The following is a 14134-nucleotide window of genomic DNA, read 5'->3' as shown; positions in this document are numbered from 1 at the left end:
CCTCCGTGTTGAATACTCAAACTACAACTTCTTCTATCCTTCATTTCTTCATACTAATTTGAGTAGCAAGCGCAAATTTAACAGATTTTTTCTTTTTGTCATTTTTTAAGCCTAACTACAAACGGAAAAGTAAGATAATAGAGAAAAGGAATTTATTACTGTGTGATTTGGATTTTTTTTAATATCTAACTATAAACCTAAAGTAATAATATGTCATCAAATTATCATTATTAAACGATTATGTATTTGATTTAGTTGCAAATATCATTCATAATTAATATAACTGCGGATCAAAAAACATGAAGAAGTAAATTTATTAAAGATACTGGGACAAAACTATTAAGATATAGATGAGGACAAAATTAAATATATAATTTCAACAAAAGGAATATACTATAGACATAAATGAACACTAATAACTCAGCAAAAAAATCAATAAGTGGAAGTATCAATCTACTTTATCAGTTTTTTTTATTGAATATTTTAGGATGTTACTAATTAATTTCTCTTTCGTGTAAATTAGATTCTGAATATGAAGTAGAAACAAAATAAATAAATAAAAAAAAAGTATTAAAAAACCTATTTTTTGGATTTTAACATAGAACCCCCCTGACCTACCCCCCTTCTATATCACTTTGATGTCATGTTCATCACGTGGCTTTAACTGCAAATTATGCAGACCATGTTGTTTGTTCTGTTGGAACCATGCTCCGGTATGGAACCTAGGTTACTACAAAAGGCTTTCCATCTGACTATTGCTGGCTTTATCACATTTTTACATTTAAATGACATTCTCTTTGAACTGTCCTCCTCCATCTTCCTTCCCTGCTTCTATGCATCCCCTTTCTTATCCAAATAGAATTTCTCATAGCCCTCCTGTATCTTCAGTCTTATTGATGGTCCATAAATTGTAAGGAACGTGAGGATGAAATTTTTACTTTCAGGAAACTTCGAAAGCACCTCGTGAACTAAAATAAGCATTGATAATTAATAATATGCGGAGTTGAAATTTATTCTTACTCACTGTGACATGGATGAATCATGTAGAATGGTTTGAATAGAACTGGATGATCAGCTTGTGATATAACTTGATATATCTCGTCTTTATACTGTTTTAATTCATAATCTTCAACAAATATCTTTGAAACATCATCTAAGCTCACAAATCTACCGTCATCTGGAAACATTCATCAATCAATAACAGACTCTATTAAAGGAACTGGAACTTACCGCTGTGTGCATTGAAATACAGTACTGGAACTTGATAGCTTGGATGAAATACAACATGATATTCTATTGAATATATTGTTTCTGGAGTACTGTTTACTGCTGAGATATCCTCATTGTTTATCTCCTCAAACTCAGAATCTTGTTCCTTCTTATTTTGTATTGAAATTTTTTGTTTTTTGGTCAAATAGATTTTTCCCATTTTCTCGTTAATTTCCCAAGTGTCATTCAATTCGTCTGATATTTTCTTGAACTCTTTTGCTCTCTCATTGAAGCTATCTTCATCAAAATTGAGGGAAATCATCCTAAATGCGTGAAAATTTCAATTTTCTTTTTGATCTTGAAGTACTTGTGTGAAATTTGCAGACAACAGAATCAAAACAGTCAATAGCCCTTGTAAAAATTTAAAAATTATTCACATCCAAATTCCAATTAGAAACTAACTATAATAACAGTTGATAAGGTCAAGTTCAAGATAATTTAGAATAATTTAAATTAATTTAAAAATTTCAATAGCTAACTGTCTTTTAAAATTTAAAAACACCACGTGTAGAATTAACGGTCGCGAAAAATTTGAAATCTCGTGTGTGTTTGTTGAAGACAGTTTCGGTAATATTCTAAAAGTTTATTAAAAATATTTAATTATCATATTTGTAAGCATCTAAATAAATAGGAAACTTGTTTGTTTCATTTATTAATGCTCATTTCATTGTCTGACGTTAAAGATCTATAAAGTTTAATATAATTTTCGTGAGAACTTGTGAATTTACATAAAGTCTAATTTTTTTATATCACTAAATCTTCTTATTAAATTAGATTATCCAAAATAAATAAGTATGGCACGACCACAACCAAAATACGAGCCTGAAGTCAGAAGATCAGGAATCAATGCAATCCTTTTGGGGCCTGCTGGCTCAGGAAAAGGAACTCAGGTAATTATTAATTAATTCAGTATGAGCTGGCAGTCGTTGCGCAACATTCAGAATTAAATCAGAGAGGTTATTGCTCTTATCGTATTATGTGGATCAACAGATTGACCCTTGAAACTATCTGCTGTTTACATGAAACTTTTGCTGACCTTGAACTATTTCCTTTTTTTCCAGGCTCCTATTCTTAAAGAAAAGTACTGTGTGTGTCATCTCAGTACCGGTACGTAGTTCCTCTTTATGTTTTGCTGCTCTATATTATGGAGGGAAAATTTTGATCCAGTTTTAATTGATTTTTATTTATTTTAGGCGACATGTTGAGGGCTGAAATTACTGGAGGCTCAAAACTTGGTGCCCAACTTAAGAAAGTCATGGATGAAGGAAAGCTCGTTTCTGATGACTTGGTTGTTGACATGATTGATTCCAATCTTGATAAGCCAGAATGTAAAAACGGATTCTTGCTTGATGGATTTCCGAGAACTGTCGTACAAGCACAAAAATTGGATGAATTGCTAGAAAAGAGGAAAACAGCCCTTGATGCTGTCGTTGAATTCGCGATTGATGATAGTTTGCTTGTGAGGAGAATTACTGGACGATTGATTCATTCAGCAAGTGGGCGAAGTAAGTCATTAATGAAATATAAGAATAAGCAATGGAAATAAACAAATGACTTTTTATCCTTAGGCTATCACGAAGAGTTCCGTCCTCCAAAAGTACCAATGACAGATGATATTACTGGAGAGCCTTTAATTCGACGCAGCGACGATAATGCTGAAGCACTCAAGAAACGTCTTGAAGCATATCATACTCAAACAAGTCCACTCGTCAACTATTATGCATTAAGGGGATTGCACTATAAGGTTGATGCATCTCAAAGTGCATCTCGTGTATTTGAAAATATCGATAGCATTTTCCTCGGACAACGTCAAAAACGAGCATCATTATAAGCTACATAGTAAAATTCATAATAATGTCCAATAATGCTTTTTAATGAACACGCACGTGACATGAATTTATTTTTTTAAAATATTCTAATGTGTTCATCAAAAAACCTCCTTTTTGATTTATCTGTCAATATCTGTATACATTAAAATAGTATATGGCACTCGGTTCATGTAATTTTTACTTTCAATTTTGGTGGAATTTTATTTTGAAAAAAAAAAAAATGGTTCTGATTATTTTAGTCTCCGGTTATTACATAATACATATGCCTGTAAAATATCTGGAAATTCCATATATTTAAAAAATCTGCTGAGGCATGGCAACTTGATGGAAAATTTGAAAAACTTGAATTTTTATAGTCGGTAAATCTGAATTCATTTCCATTAACCATGGATCTGGACTAATCATTGAGAATAATAATCGTGAGATATTAGTAATTATCAAAATTTGCAACGGTCATTTTAGATTTTGAATAAGTCGTGAATTTTTGGATTAATTTTTTAATCGTAGGATTTAATTTTTTGAAATTTTGGAATAATCTGTAAACCCGAATTAAGTTATTTTGAGATTTTAAATCCTTAGATCCTTAATTAATTTGACTTTTCGACACTTTTTTGAATTTTGGGATGGTGTTCAGTCTCAATTTCAATCTTTTTGATTCAGATTTTACCCCATTATTGATATTTATTCATTTGGTTTAGTTTAAACCGCAGGATTTAATATAAATCCTAGGATTAAAAATTTAAACTTTGAATTCAAAATTCAAAAAAAAATCAAATTTCCATCAGCTTGACATGCCTTGACATCCAATATCTGTAACATTTTAAAAGAAATAATGAAAAACAATATTTATTGATGAAATATTATAGTTAAATATTTTATTCAATAAAGCTCTATTATGAAAATAATTCATATCTAGTTCTATACTTAATATTATTCATTCTCAGTATAAAGAAAAGAAAAAAAAAAAAACATTCACGGTCAGGTTTTCATTCTACGAACTCAAATATAAAACTTCCTATCAAATTGAGGAAAAAAGCAATTTAAAGTACAAAATATAAGTGCATAGTGCAATTGAAAAGCAAGTAATACAATATTCAATCAAAAAGTATATCACGTTCAACAGAATCAATCTACCTGAAAAAGTTTCTTAAAATTACACACTTCACTGGTTAAAAAAGAAAAATTCAGCAGATGAAAATTATCGTTCCTTCTTTTTCCATCTCTTAAAGTACAGATGATATGGGATTTATTTAAAATTTAAGTCCCTAACTAAGTTCCATTCATGTTCCATCAACTACAGGTAGCAAAAAAAAAAAATCTCTGGCACAATTACAATTATTTCCACAACATCTCGAGTATTGTACTTCCAAAAAACTATTTGTCCTATGAATCATGATTTCCTGTGTATGTAACATTCTTGATGATGTGCCGCAAACCGGTTTTGGTATATGTTTCTATCTTTTGTTTATGTTATGTGTTAGATATGTTTTGTTTGTTTGACTGACTTACATCTACACAGGTCTTCAAAATGGGCTCGCCATTCAATGATTCATGGAAGTCAATTAGCTTAAATAATTTAATACATTTTTTGATTGCTCGGATCATTTTAGCGTTTGCCGTCTGAGAGGAACACATAGTCTTTCCACATTCAACAGGTTTCTAAGCTCAGCTATTTCTTGGTCTTTCTTGGCTATTTCCTGTTTTAATTTCTCAAATTTTAATTCAACATGACCGAGCTCTTTGGTCACACACTTTATGTATTTTGTTAATTTTTCAGTTCTCTTTTGCATAACAATCTTTTCGGGATCATCTTCGCTTTGTTCAATTCCATCACATTTGGGATTTACGTTAAAATAAATTTTATGGAAATCATCTTTACTTCTAATATCGGCACGACACTCGGGACAATTTGAACTTTTCTCAATCCATCTTAGGATGCAGTTCCTATGATAAACATGACCACAATATGAACTGTAAATTGTTGATGAACTATTATTGCTTCCTGATCGTGTGAACGGAAACTCGGTTTCCTGTTTTGTATCGATGAAGCTGCAGCAACATATTGAACATATTATTTCCATTTTATTCACTTATTCTTCATTAACTTTATGCTTAATAAATATTTTTTGTTCCTTAAATTCACTTAAAAATTAATTTATTGGCAGTGGAAATATTTTTTTTTTTGGGATTTGTTTTGGAGCAACTTGCTGCTTATTCTGTTTATTGTTTAAAAATGTCAACCGTTAAAACTCGAAGGGATGCTTACACATCTGTTCCTTTACATTCATCGCATAGTCGATGAGTTATGATTTTCGATGAAACAGCAATTCGATGAAAAGATCCAGTAATGTCTAAAGTTCGAAATAAGAAGTAAATAAACAGTCATGGATAAATCGTCTTATGTATCTCGTGTTAATCAACTTGATGCTTACTTACTGGATAAAGAAATATTGAAAATAATCCATGAGCAGCTTAATAATGCATACAAAGAGTTGTCACCAGGCCTGCTCAGCAAGTTCCAGCCTGAAATTGATGCACTGCTGAAATCTTTAATCTGGTTGAACTCAATTTACTTTAATAAGTCAACATTTGGTCAGCAAATATTAGCAATAACATACAAAAATGATAATTTAACAAGGAACCGACTGATTGCACATTACATACTAACAATCCTTGCACCGTACACAAAAGAAGTTAGTCATTTAAGATTTACAATAGTCTGCAGCTTCAAAAAGTCATTCAATGGATTGAATTTACTGTCAAACTTACATCAATCCTTAATTTCTTCCGGTTCCTTAAAACTGGCAATTACCCAACATTCCTAGACTATCTTCTGCGATGGAATCATGTGTCTGAAAGTGGAGCTAAAATGAGAAATATTGGATATGCCTACATGAATCGTGAATTGATATGGACTGGATTTTTGGTAAGGAAGCTTTATATACTGTTAAGTGGCTTAAATCTTATAAGAATCATTTTTTACAGGAATTGCTGAACGTCACTCTACCTCTCATCGACTATCATTCCTTAAAAAGAAAAGTCGGGCAAATGATTGCATCAAAATCATCCAAAAATGGTCAAAAAGCAGCAAAAATTGAACCAGCTATAACAATCAACACAACATGTGCCATATGCTCGCAACGACCAATCATTCCACATCATATCCAATGCATTCATGTATTTTGTTATTACTGTATTAGAGGAAGTGTTATAGCCGATTCAGAATTTTCCTGTCCAGTCTGTGATTTTAGTTATAATGGGGAAATTCATCCTGTAATTGTTAATGTCGTATAGGAACTTACAAGTACTTACATGGTGGTAGAAATAAATTAAATTATTTTTTTATTCAAAAACTCAATTTTAATTCCTCAAATCGCAAAATCCTCAACAGACTGAAAGCATGACAAAATGATGCCAATTGAGTTCTTCTGTTCTGAATTTTTACAATTTGATTCCATGTTCTTAATAGAATTGCATGCATTAATGACTTGATTGTGACTCTCTGGAGGTAATCGATTGATGACTCGATCCCAATTTTGTTTTGTCACATCCATTAATGGAAATAGATGATTTTTCATTTGAATGACATCCTCGATTGCAGCTAAGCTTAAAAAGTGACAAATTGCTGTACAAAGTTGATCTTGCAGTGCATCTCTGTGCTTATATTCATTGAAATCTGTTAGATTATTTGACTGTTCCAGTGCTATTAACAAGCTGTTCCAAATAGTCCAGAAATACTTCTCATAATCCTTCCTATTTTGTGGTGTTGTAAGTGCCAAGCAGGCATTCGTACGAACTTTAAAGTTTGGTGATGTCTCGATTATATTGCAAAGTGCATTAAAGACTGCTTGTTGCCATAAAACTTTAATTCCAGCTTCAAATACTAAAGGATTCTTCATCATTGATGAAAATGAGTAACAGACATTCCATTTGACTTTTACGTTGTTGCAGGTTGTGAGCTGATTGTTTAAAACTTGGATGGATTTTTCGAATAAAGTCAACCAATTGGCACTTCCTAAATGACTTTCCTTTAATAAAATTATTAAATTACCTAAAGTTCTTACAGCATTTACTTTTACACGATCATTATCAGTTGCTGACTGTAAGCATGTCTCAACAATCTCCTTAAACAATTTATCATTTATAGACACTGTTTCTCTAATGATTAATAATCCATCAACCACATTAGCTAATCCAAATGAAGCTTTTGTCCTTGCTACAACATTTTGATCCTTAATGATTCTCAAAACTGATTCCGTTGTGTTCTCAATAAAGCACAAATCTTCTCTTAATGAAGGAAATAGTACGTAAACGGCTAAGGCACGAACAGCTGAAGATTTCACAATTGAATCTTCATCATAACAACATCCAGTAAGAATTGATTTTAGTTGAATTTGCTTGATCGTATCCAGTTTCTCGAAGATAAATACACCAATGTTAGCCAGACTGTCTGCTAAGTAAGCTCTTAATGTTGGTGATTGATTCACATTTTGAATATTGTCAAACACTGCTGGAATAATTCTTATCCAAAATGTAAGGCATAAATCAACATCTTGTGGGGTCTTGTTTTCTGTGAATTAAAGGTTTTGAAATTTTAGCGGTTTTTCAAAATTTGAAAATTAACGAGTTTTTTAAGTTTAAATGAACTTAACGAACATGAACTTCTAGATTACTGAACGAATTTTCAGTTAAATTTGAATTTCAAAACGTCGTTAGAACATACCTTGTGACAAAAAGTTATTGATTGCACTGCCAAGAGATTCAAGTGTTCGACTAGCATACAATTTTTCATCAACTGGCGATTCTGGTGATAAACTTTTTGTTAATGCGGTTGAAATCAACAATAAATGATCTTTGACTAACAAGAAATGTGATGACATGGATGAAAGAACTTGCAAGCTTTCAATTCTCACAGATATGGCAATTGATGGCGTCTTTAGTATTCCATTGTGTATCCCTAAATTCTCTAAAACATTTTGCAACAGCCAAGACATTTTTGATGAAGTTATGTTCAATTTAGCGACTGATTCCTCAACTTCCTCATCATCTTCAATTTCCTCGTCATATTCTAGATCAATTAATTCATTTTCATCCTTTGGCTGTGCATTTCTAATGCCTTCATCAATTTTCTTCAGGTCAAACTCGATTTTGGACTTTGGAATTTCGACCATTTCATAAATTTCTGATGTCATGTCTTGTAATGAAATTAAATTATTCATGACAATTAGTGCTGCAACTCTTATAGTTGGATCCTTGTGGCGTGTAAGTAAACGGACATATTTAATGAATCCTGTAACAATTCCAGTTTTTAGGCGATGAAATGGAGTGACAGTTACGAACATAGAAATGCATTTTAGTATTTGTGTCAGAACTGTCAAATCTCCTTCCTTAATCATAGCTTGTGTCAATTTTTCGTAGGAAAATGTGATCATATTTCCCAAAGTGACTGAAAATGGCGTGAACGTTGACGGTGCTTTATCCTTATTCTCAGCTTGTACCAAAAACGGTTTGGAATACTTAATGAGTTGAATGATTGTTTGTAGAGCCACAATTTTGCATCTTGGTGATGTATCCTTAATTAAACAGTTGATTAATGTGTTGCACATTGATTCATCTGTGGACAAAAGGCTGTGCCAATATCCAAATAAAATTTTCCTATCGACTGTTACTGTCATCACATAAATTAATGACAGTGCTGTTAATCTCAATTTACTTTGCTTGTTTCTGTTCACTAATTCTCTGCTATGCTCATTGTCCGAGAAATCGGAATCACTTGTACGATACATTGAAAATGGATTATCATGCTGATAATTTTGTGACGCATAGGATCTCTTGTTTTCTGAAGTCTTTGAATTTTCAGGTCTTTTCTTGCCTGATTTCGACTGCTTCTTATTTTTATGATTTGAACCAGTTCCTCTTTTATTATTATTGATTGATATCGGCTCCATAACAGCTTGTTGTGATGAAATAATCTTCACTGGTTGTTGAAATGCAACATTATTTATTCCATACAGCATAAATGCCTTACATATTCCAATTAATTCACCAACATAATTAGTTGCAAAATCCACATTTGAATGAGTGATGAATTTTAATGAATTAATTGCCATTGTGACTATAGACATGAAGTCTCCATCCTGTATCTCATTCTGTTTAAATGTATATAAAAACTTAATTAATGCCTTTCCTATTGTATCTAAATAAGAAGGATCGACATCATATTCATCATCGCCTTCTAAATGCATCAATATTGATTCAATACATCCTAATGTTGTTTTATAAACTTCTTGCGGTGTATAGTCTTGAACTAATATTTTTTGTAAGTTTGTTGTTGACTTTAAAAGTCTCAATAAGATCCCGTCATTCGAAACCATTAGATCTATGTTCTGTAATGAAATAATTGACTTTAGTAACCTATATTATGCATGTTTAAAAATATCCAGTACTTACAGATTGTGCTGCTTTAGAATTTTTCTTGAAAAGAATAGTAAGAACATCCAGTGCCTCACAAATTATGGAATTTGATGAAAAACAGAGAATTTGAATAATCCAATTGATGACTTTATTGGATACAGCCACTGGTAGATTTATTTTCTGTTTATTTATTAGTTGTTTAACCAAATTACATGATTTAGTTATAATATTTAATTCAGATGTTGTTGGAATTTTCGGTAATGAGTCAATAAATTGCACAATTACATTTGAATTGGAAATTTGTTGATATTTATAATCCAGGCTGTTTAAATCGTTAAGCAATGAGTTTAATTCACTAGAATTTTCACAAACGAACAGAAATTTTATTGATAAATTTGTGAATTCATTTTCTAATTCCATTTTTTTAAAACACTTGTTTCATACAGAGAATTTTGAAGTAAATAAGCTTGTAAACACTCGTAGAATGAAGCGCATACAATTTTTAAAAGCCTACTTGTTTGTTAAGTAAATTAATTTTTAGAATTATTTTTTAACCGAATGAAAAATTTTGAATTCTACATTGAACTCCACAAGATTGATCAAAATTCGAAAGTTCAAAATTCGTTACAAGTCATTCAGCCAAAATAAATTTCTAGCCTCATTTCTTAAGAATAAAAGTTTCAAAACAATCATCTGATTCCGATTTTTCGATAATCTGTAGCATAAAGTCAAGTACATTTCGAGGAACTACATCTGTCGACGAAATCATCAGAACACCTTTTAAGAAAATTGAAAATCTACATACATTTTTTTATATTTCGTGAAATTAAGCAAGAAATAATTAGCGATATGTCTGAAAACGCAGAACAAAACAACATCCAGCAACCTGAGAACGAAAATACATGTGTTGTTTGTTTTAAGAAGACATTTATCTTCTCAATTGGGTAAGTTGTGCAAAAAATTAGTGAATCGTCATAACTTTTTTATCAATATCACATTTTTTAACTTCTATTCAATTTTTAGATCCTGTAATCATCCAGTATGTTATGAATGCAGTGCGAGAATGCGATGTCTATGTCTTCAAAATGAATGTCCTATATGTCGTCAAGATTTGCCACGGGTTTGTTAAGAAAAAGTTTAATTAACGATGAATTAGAAAGTAACTAAAAGGTCATTTCCTTCATTGCTCATTTATAGGTAATATTTACCAAAACTATCGACTTATTTTTAACTTTGGACAAAACAACTCGTTCTGGATTATATGAGAAAAAGTTTCGTATAGTATTTGCTGATTTGGAGATACAGAAAGCATTTTATCACTTGCTTGAACATCGATGTCCAAGGTGCGAAGAAAGCAACCTGTTTGTAGATTTTTATAAACTCAAAGAGCATGTTAGGAAGGTCCATGAGCAGTTCTATTGTGAAATTTGTACTGAAAATCTCAAAGTATTTTCGTCCGAACGAAGATGCTACACTCGATCGGAGCTAGCTCAACACAGACGAGTTGGAGATCCTGATAATAAGAGTCATAAAGGACATCCACGTTGTGATTATTGTGAACTTAGATATTTGGATAAGGATGAACTTTTCAGACATTTAAGACGTGAGCATTACTTCTGTCATTTATGTGATGCCGACGGTGTTAATTTGTTTTACGGAACTGTCCGAGAAATGCGCGATCATTTCAAAGCAGAACATTACCTTTGTGAAGAAGACGATTGTCTTGAAGAAGAATTTACTGCTGTATATCGAACAGAAATTGATTTACGTGCACATAAAGCAACTGTTCATTCTAAAACAATGTCGAGGATGGAAGCAAAACAAGCTAGGACATTGGAACTTGATTTTTCATACGGTCCACGTGGAAGAGGTGGAGGAAACGATAGTAACAGAAATCCCAGGATTCGGACGAATGACACGCAAAGGGAATTTGACATAAATCCTGAGCCACAAATTACACAACATCCACCGATTCAAATTGACACGAAGAATGAACAGCATTTCCCATCGCTTCAAGGTCCATCGAATGTCCCTAATGCACCTGTGCAATTGGCTAATTCTGTAAGGCATATCTATTATGGCCAACAAGGTCTTGCTCGGACTAAAGAGAATTTCCCAGCACTGGGCGGTGCCGCAAATGATAGAAATCCTCCTAAGCAAAATAATGGAAGTAAGCAAAGTTCATCAAGTAAACAATCAACTCCAACAGCAAGCAGTTTATTCAAAGCATCAGGAAATAAATCAGCATCGTCATCAAATCAGAAAAATTATCAACAAAAACCTCAATCATCTACTTCCAATTCATACAAAAAAGATTCTATTGCTGATTTTCCATCACTTGGACCCAGTTCCGGACCCTCAAAAAATAGTTTCTTTACAGAAGCTTCGAAATTTTCATCACAGCAGAGTATTGACCGAAAGCCCACTACATCCGTTGCTTCCAAAAGTTCAACCACAATCACTGCCAATAAAAAGAATTCGTCCAACGATTTCGGTTCCGCTGCATCAAAAAAACGAGATTTATTAATGGAAGACCTTATATTGCCGTCAAATAATAACATCGATAAGGGATTGATAGCTGCAAAGCATAAAGGATTAATGAATGATTATGTATCAATTGCTTCTCAAATGACTAAAGTAAGCTTAGTCAAACAAAAAGAGGAATCAGTTGTCGAGAATACGCAATTTGTTCCAAAATTAAGTTCCGAAAATAATTTTCCTACTCTCGGTGCAAGCGATTCAGCCTCAAAACCTCCTCAATGGATAACTGTTAACAGTAAAACGAATAACAATAATCAAAAGCAACAGCCACAGCAAAATGTAGGTAATGAAAATAGTAATAATCCGAAGAAACAACAACAACAACAATATAAAGTGCCTCAAAAGAATCAAAAAACAAATGGAACAAAAAAAGCTAATGATGAAAATAAGAAGACGACTAATGAGAAGAAAATCGCAAAAGACAATACAAATAAGGAGAATACCATGCTAGAAAGTCAATTGAGTCCTCCCGTTAAGGCACCACCTCCTGGATTTAAACAGATTCAGCCCGTAACAAGCAAATATCGTCCAATGCCTGATGCTAGTAAACGAAATCAAGCCTTAGTTGAGGAATTTACAAAGGTCTTAAAGACGAATGAATCTATGCAGGAATTCCGATTGTTGTCGCAAATGTTTAGAGATGGAAATTATTTCGCACGTAGCTATTATGAATCATGTAAAGGTGTCTTAGGCGAGAAATTTGATACAATCTTCCCAGAACTTTTGGTTCTATTACCTGACATCGATAGACAGCAGGTATGGTCAATTCAAATTTTAACAATTTTCTAAATTTCAAATTTTTGAAGTATAAACTGAAGTTCAAATATTTTAACGGTTTTAAAAATTTCAAAATAGCCAATTTAAAGTTCAAATTTTTGAAATCTTTCAAATTAACGATTTTAAAGTTCAAAATAGAAAACTGAGCTGAAATGAGAGATTGCTTACCTTAATATAGCTTAGTATTTAATGAAATCAGTTTAAAATGATTTAAAATTAATATTAAAATCGGATAAAGAAAGATTATTCGCAGAAAATTAGCTTAACATGTTGCATAACGCCCCTAATTAATATTTTCATATTTTAATTTAATTCCAAAAATTAGAAACTTTATCGCATACATCTTGAAGAGTCGCTAACCGACGTCGATATCACAGACGACAACCCATCGACGAAGAAGAAGAATAAAAAGTCTCAAAAAACTTTGGAAGTATGTGCCACATGTCAGCAGGTCTTGCTTAGCAGAGATTTATTGCTGCACGTTCAGTCGCATTCAATGGAAAATAATTTCCCGACACTTTCAAATGAAATTTCTTCGCCAAAATCAAAAGCTGCTGGATATAAGAAATAAATCATCGAAGCCTAATAAAAGACTCAAGCATGATATAATAATTTATAACTATTTCCGTTTATCTCCTTTCCTTATTTCTCTTCGTTACACATTTAATAAACAAAAATTTATGCAAGAAAGTGTAAATTGAATGTAAATTTTTAACAAATTGATCATTTCTATATACATAAAAAAATCAAAAGCAGCATCACAATGCTCAAGAAAAAAAAGTGAATGTTGTTGATTTTATTTATAATTTAATTAAATAGTAAATGAAGAGCGGTGCAAAAAAAAATCCACAATAAAGTGTGGAAAATTGCTTTCAAATTCGAAACTCAACTACTTAATTAATTAAGTATAATTCAATTTTATGGGATAAATTCCAATACGTCTACAGTAATTAGTTTTGCAGCATTAATAAGTTAATTTATGGAGTGTGCAGCATAGATGGAATGACAATATTACAAATTATGAAGCGTTCGTTGCTCAGCAAATGCTCAAACATGCACGAAACACAGCGCAGCAAAGCACATAAAGGTAATTCAATAAACACTTGACAATAAACAAAGTTTTCACTCTCGAAATAATTGAAAAATCTCGTCTCATCTTACATTTTCCTCTTGTGTGCATCTCAAATGTACATATTTATATGCCGATGTATATCATTTAAAAAGCTATTGATGTACATCCGATAAACTCTCTGTGGGTACTCAAAATCATAAATGTTTAATCCTCATAAGATTAACTCCGAATA

At 31.9% G+C, this 14134-nt stretch overlaps 5 protein-coding genes across 6 annotated transcripts; 3 read left to right on the top strand and 2 right to left on the bottom strand.

Annotated features, from left to right (window-relative positions):
• Positions 1–440: 440 nt before the first annotated feature.
• Positions 441–1579, bottom strand: Atg10 (Autophagy-related 10). The gene is made up of 3 exons (XM_070641325.1): positions 1231–1579; positions 1025–1177; positions 441–968 (listed from the first exon to the last, which is right to left on the bottom strand). The coding sequence occupies exons 1-3, from the start codon at positions 1529–1531 to the stop codon at positions 832–834; spliced, it is 591 nt and encodes a 196-aa protein (XP_070497426.1). The 5' UTR covers positions 1532–1579; the 3' UTR covers positions 441–831.
• A 215-nt stretch (positions 1580–1794) lies between these two features.
• Ak2 (Adenylate kinase 2) lies at positions 1795–4003 on the top strand. Of its 2 annotated transcripts, none has more exons than XM_070641273.1 (5): positions 1795–1836; positions 2044–2159; positions 2331–2376; positions 2463–2774; positions 2838–4003. In XM_070641273.1, the coding sequence occupies exons 2-5, from the start codon at positions 2064–2066 to the stop codon at positions 3098–3100; spliced, it is 717 nt and encodes a 238-aa protein (XP_070497374.1). In that variant the 5' UTR covers positions 1795–1836; positions 2044–2063; the 3' UTR covers positions 3101–4003. The 2 variants fall into 2 exon arrangements, with proteins under 2 accessions (XP_070497374.1, XP_070497375.1); XM_070641274.1 differs by having other exon boundaries at positions 1832–1880.
• A 1435-nt stretch (positions 4004–5438) lies between these two features.
• LOC139091226 (peroxisome biogenesis factor 2-like) lies at positions 5439–6451 on the top strand. The gene is given in 3 exon segments (XM_070641181.1): positions 5439–5795; positions 5798–6024; positions 6084–6451. Coding segments are annotated over 3 exon segments (849 nt in total). The 5' UTR covers positions 5439–5482; the 3' UTR covers positions 6393–6451.
• Positions 6407–9941, bottom strand: LOC139091224 (HEAT repeat-containing protein 6). The gene is made up of 3 exons (XM_070641179.1): positions 9549–9941; positions 7822–9484; positions 6407–7668 (listed from the first exon to the last, which is right to left on the bottom strand). The coding sequence occupies exons 1-3, from the start codon at positions 9930–9932 to the stop codon at positions 6467–6469; spliced, it is 3249 nt and encodes a 1082-aa protein (XP_070497280.1). The 5' UTR covers positions 9933–9941; the 3' UTR covers positions 6407–6466.
• Positions 9942–10242: 301 nt separating this feature from the next.
• LOC139091225 (E3 ubiquitin-protein ligase ZNF598) lies at positions 10243–13549 on the top strand. The gene is made up of 4 exons (XM_070641180.1): positions 10243–10456; positions 10536–10632; positions 10710–12809; positions 13156–13549. Exons 1-4 carry the CDS (start codon positions 10362–10364, stop codon positions 13399–13401), a joined length of 2538 nt encoding a protein of 845 aa, XP_070497281.1. The 5' UTR covers positions 10243–10361; the 3' UTR covers positions 13402–13549.
• The last annotated feature ends 585 nt before the right edge of the window (positions 13550–14134 follow it).

Source organism: Chironomus tepperi, unplaced genomic scaffold (assembly GCF_022539635.2).
Source record: "Chironomus tepperi strain 1889 unplaced genomic scaffold, CSIRO-AGI_Ctep_v1 contig_244, whole genome shotgun sequence".
NCBI lineage: Eukaryota > Metazoa > Arthropoda > Insecta > Diptera > Chironomidae > Chironomus > Chironomus tepperi.
Note: the sequence above shows the minus strand (reverse complement) of the source record. Positions and strands in the feature narration are given on the sequence as shown.

Bases quoted from the DNA above. Each gene is read 5' to 3' on its own strand.
- LOC139091224 (XM_070641179.1), bottom strand. From the start codon at position 9,932: ATGGAATTAGAAAATGAATTCACAAATTTATCAATAAAATTTCTGTTC. The intron at 9,485-9,548 runs GTAAGTACTGGA...ATTTCATTACAG, and splicing joins ATTCTAAAGCAGCACAATCT to AACATAGATCTAATGGTTTC. The intron at 7,669-7,821 runs GTATGTTCTAAC...TTTAATTCACAG, and splicing joins CAATAACTTTTTGTCACAAG to AAAACAAGACCCCACAAGAT.
- Ak2 (XM_070641273.1), top strand. From the start codon at position 2,064: ATGGCACGACCACAACCAAAATACGAGCCTGAAGTCAGAAGATCAGGA. The intron at 2,160-2,330 runs GTAATTATTAAT...CTTTTTTTCCAG, and splicing joins GCTCAGGAAAAGGAACTCAG to GCTCCTATTCTTAAAGAAAA. The intron at 2,775-2,837 runs GTAAGTCATTAA...TTTTATCCTTAG, and splicing joins TCATTCAGCAAGTGGGCGAA to GCTATCACGAAGAGTTCCGT.
- Atg10 (XM_070641325.1), bottom strand. From the start codon at position 1,531: ATGATTTCCCTCAATTTTGATGAAGATAGCTTCAATGAGAGAGCAAAA. The intron at 1,178-1,230 runs GTAAGTTCCAGT...GAATGTTTCCAG, and splicing joins GTATTTCAATGCACACAGCG to ATGACGGTAGATTTGTGAGC. The intron at 969-1,024 runs GTGAGTAAGAAT...TGCTTATTTTAG, and splicing joins CATGATTCATCCATGTCACA to TTCACGAGGTGCTTTCGAAG.
- LOC139091225 (XM_070641180.1), top strand. From the start codon at position 10,362: ATGTCTGAAAACGCAGAACAAAACAACATCCAGCAACCTGAGAACGAA. The intron at 10,457-10,535 runs GTAAGTTGTGCA...TTCAATTTTTAG, and splicing joins ACATTTATCTTCTCAATTGG to ATCCTGTAATCATCCAGTAT. The intron at 10,633-10,709 runs GTTTGTTAAGAA...GCTCATTTATAG, and splicing joins GTCGTCAAGATTTGCCACGG to GTAATATTTACCAAAACTAT.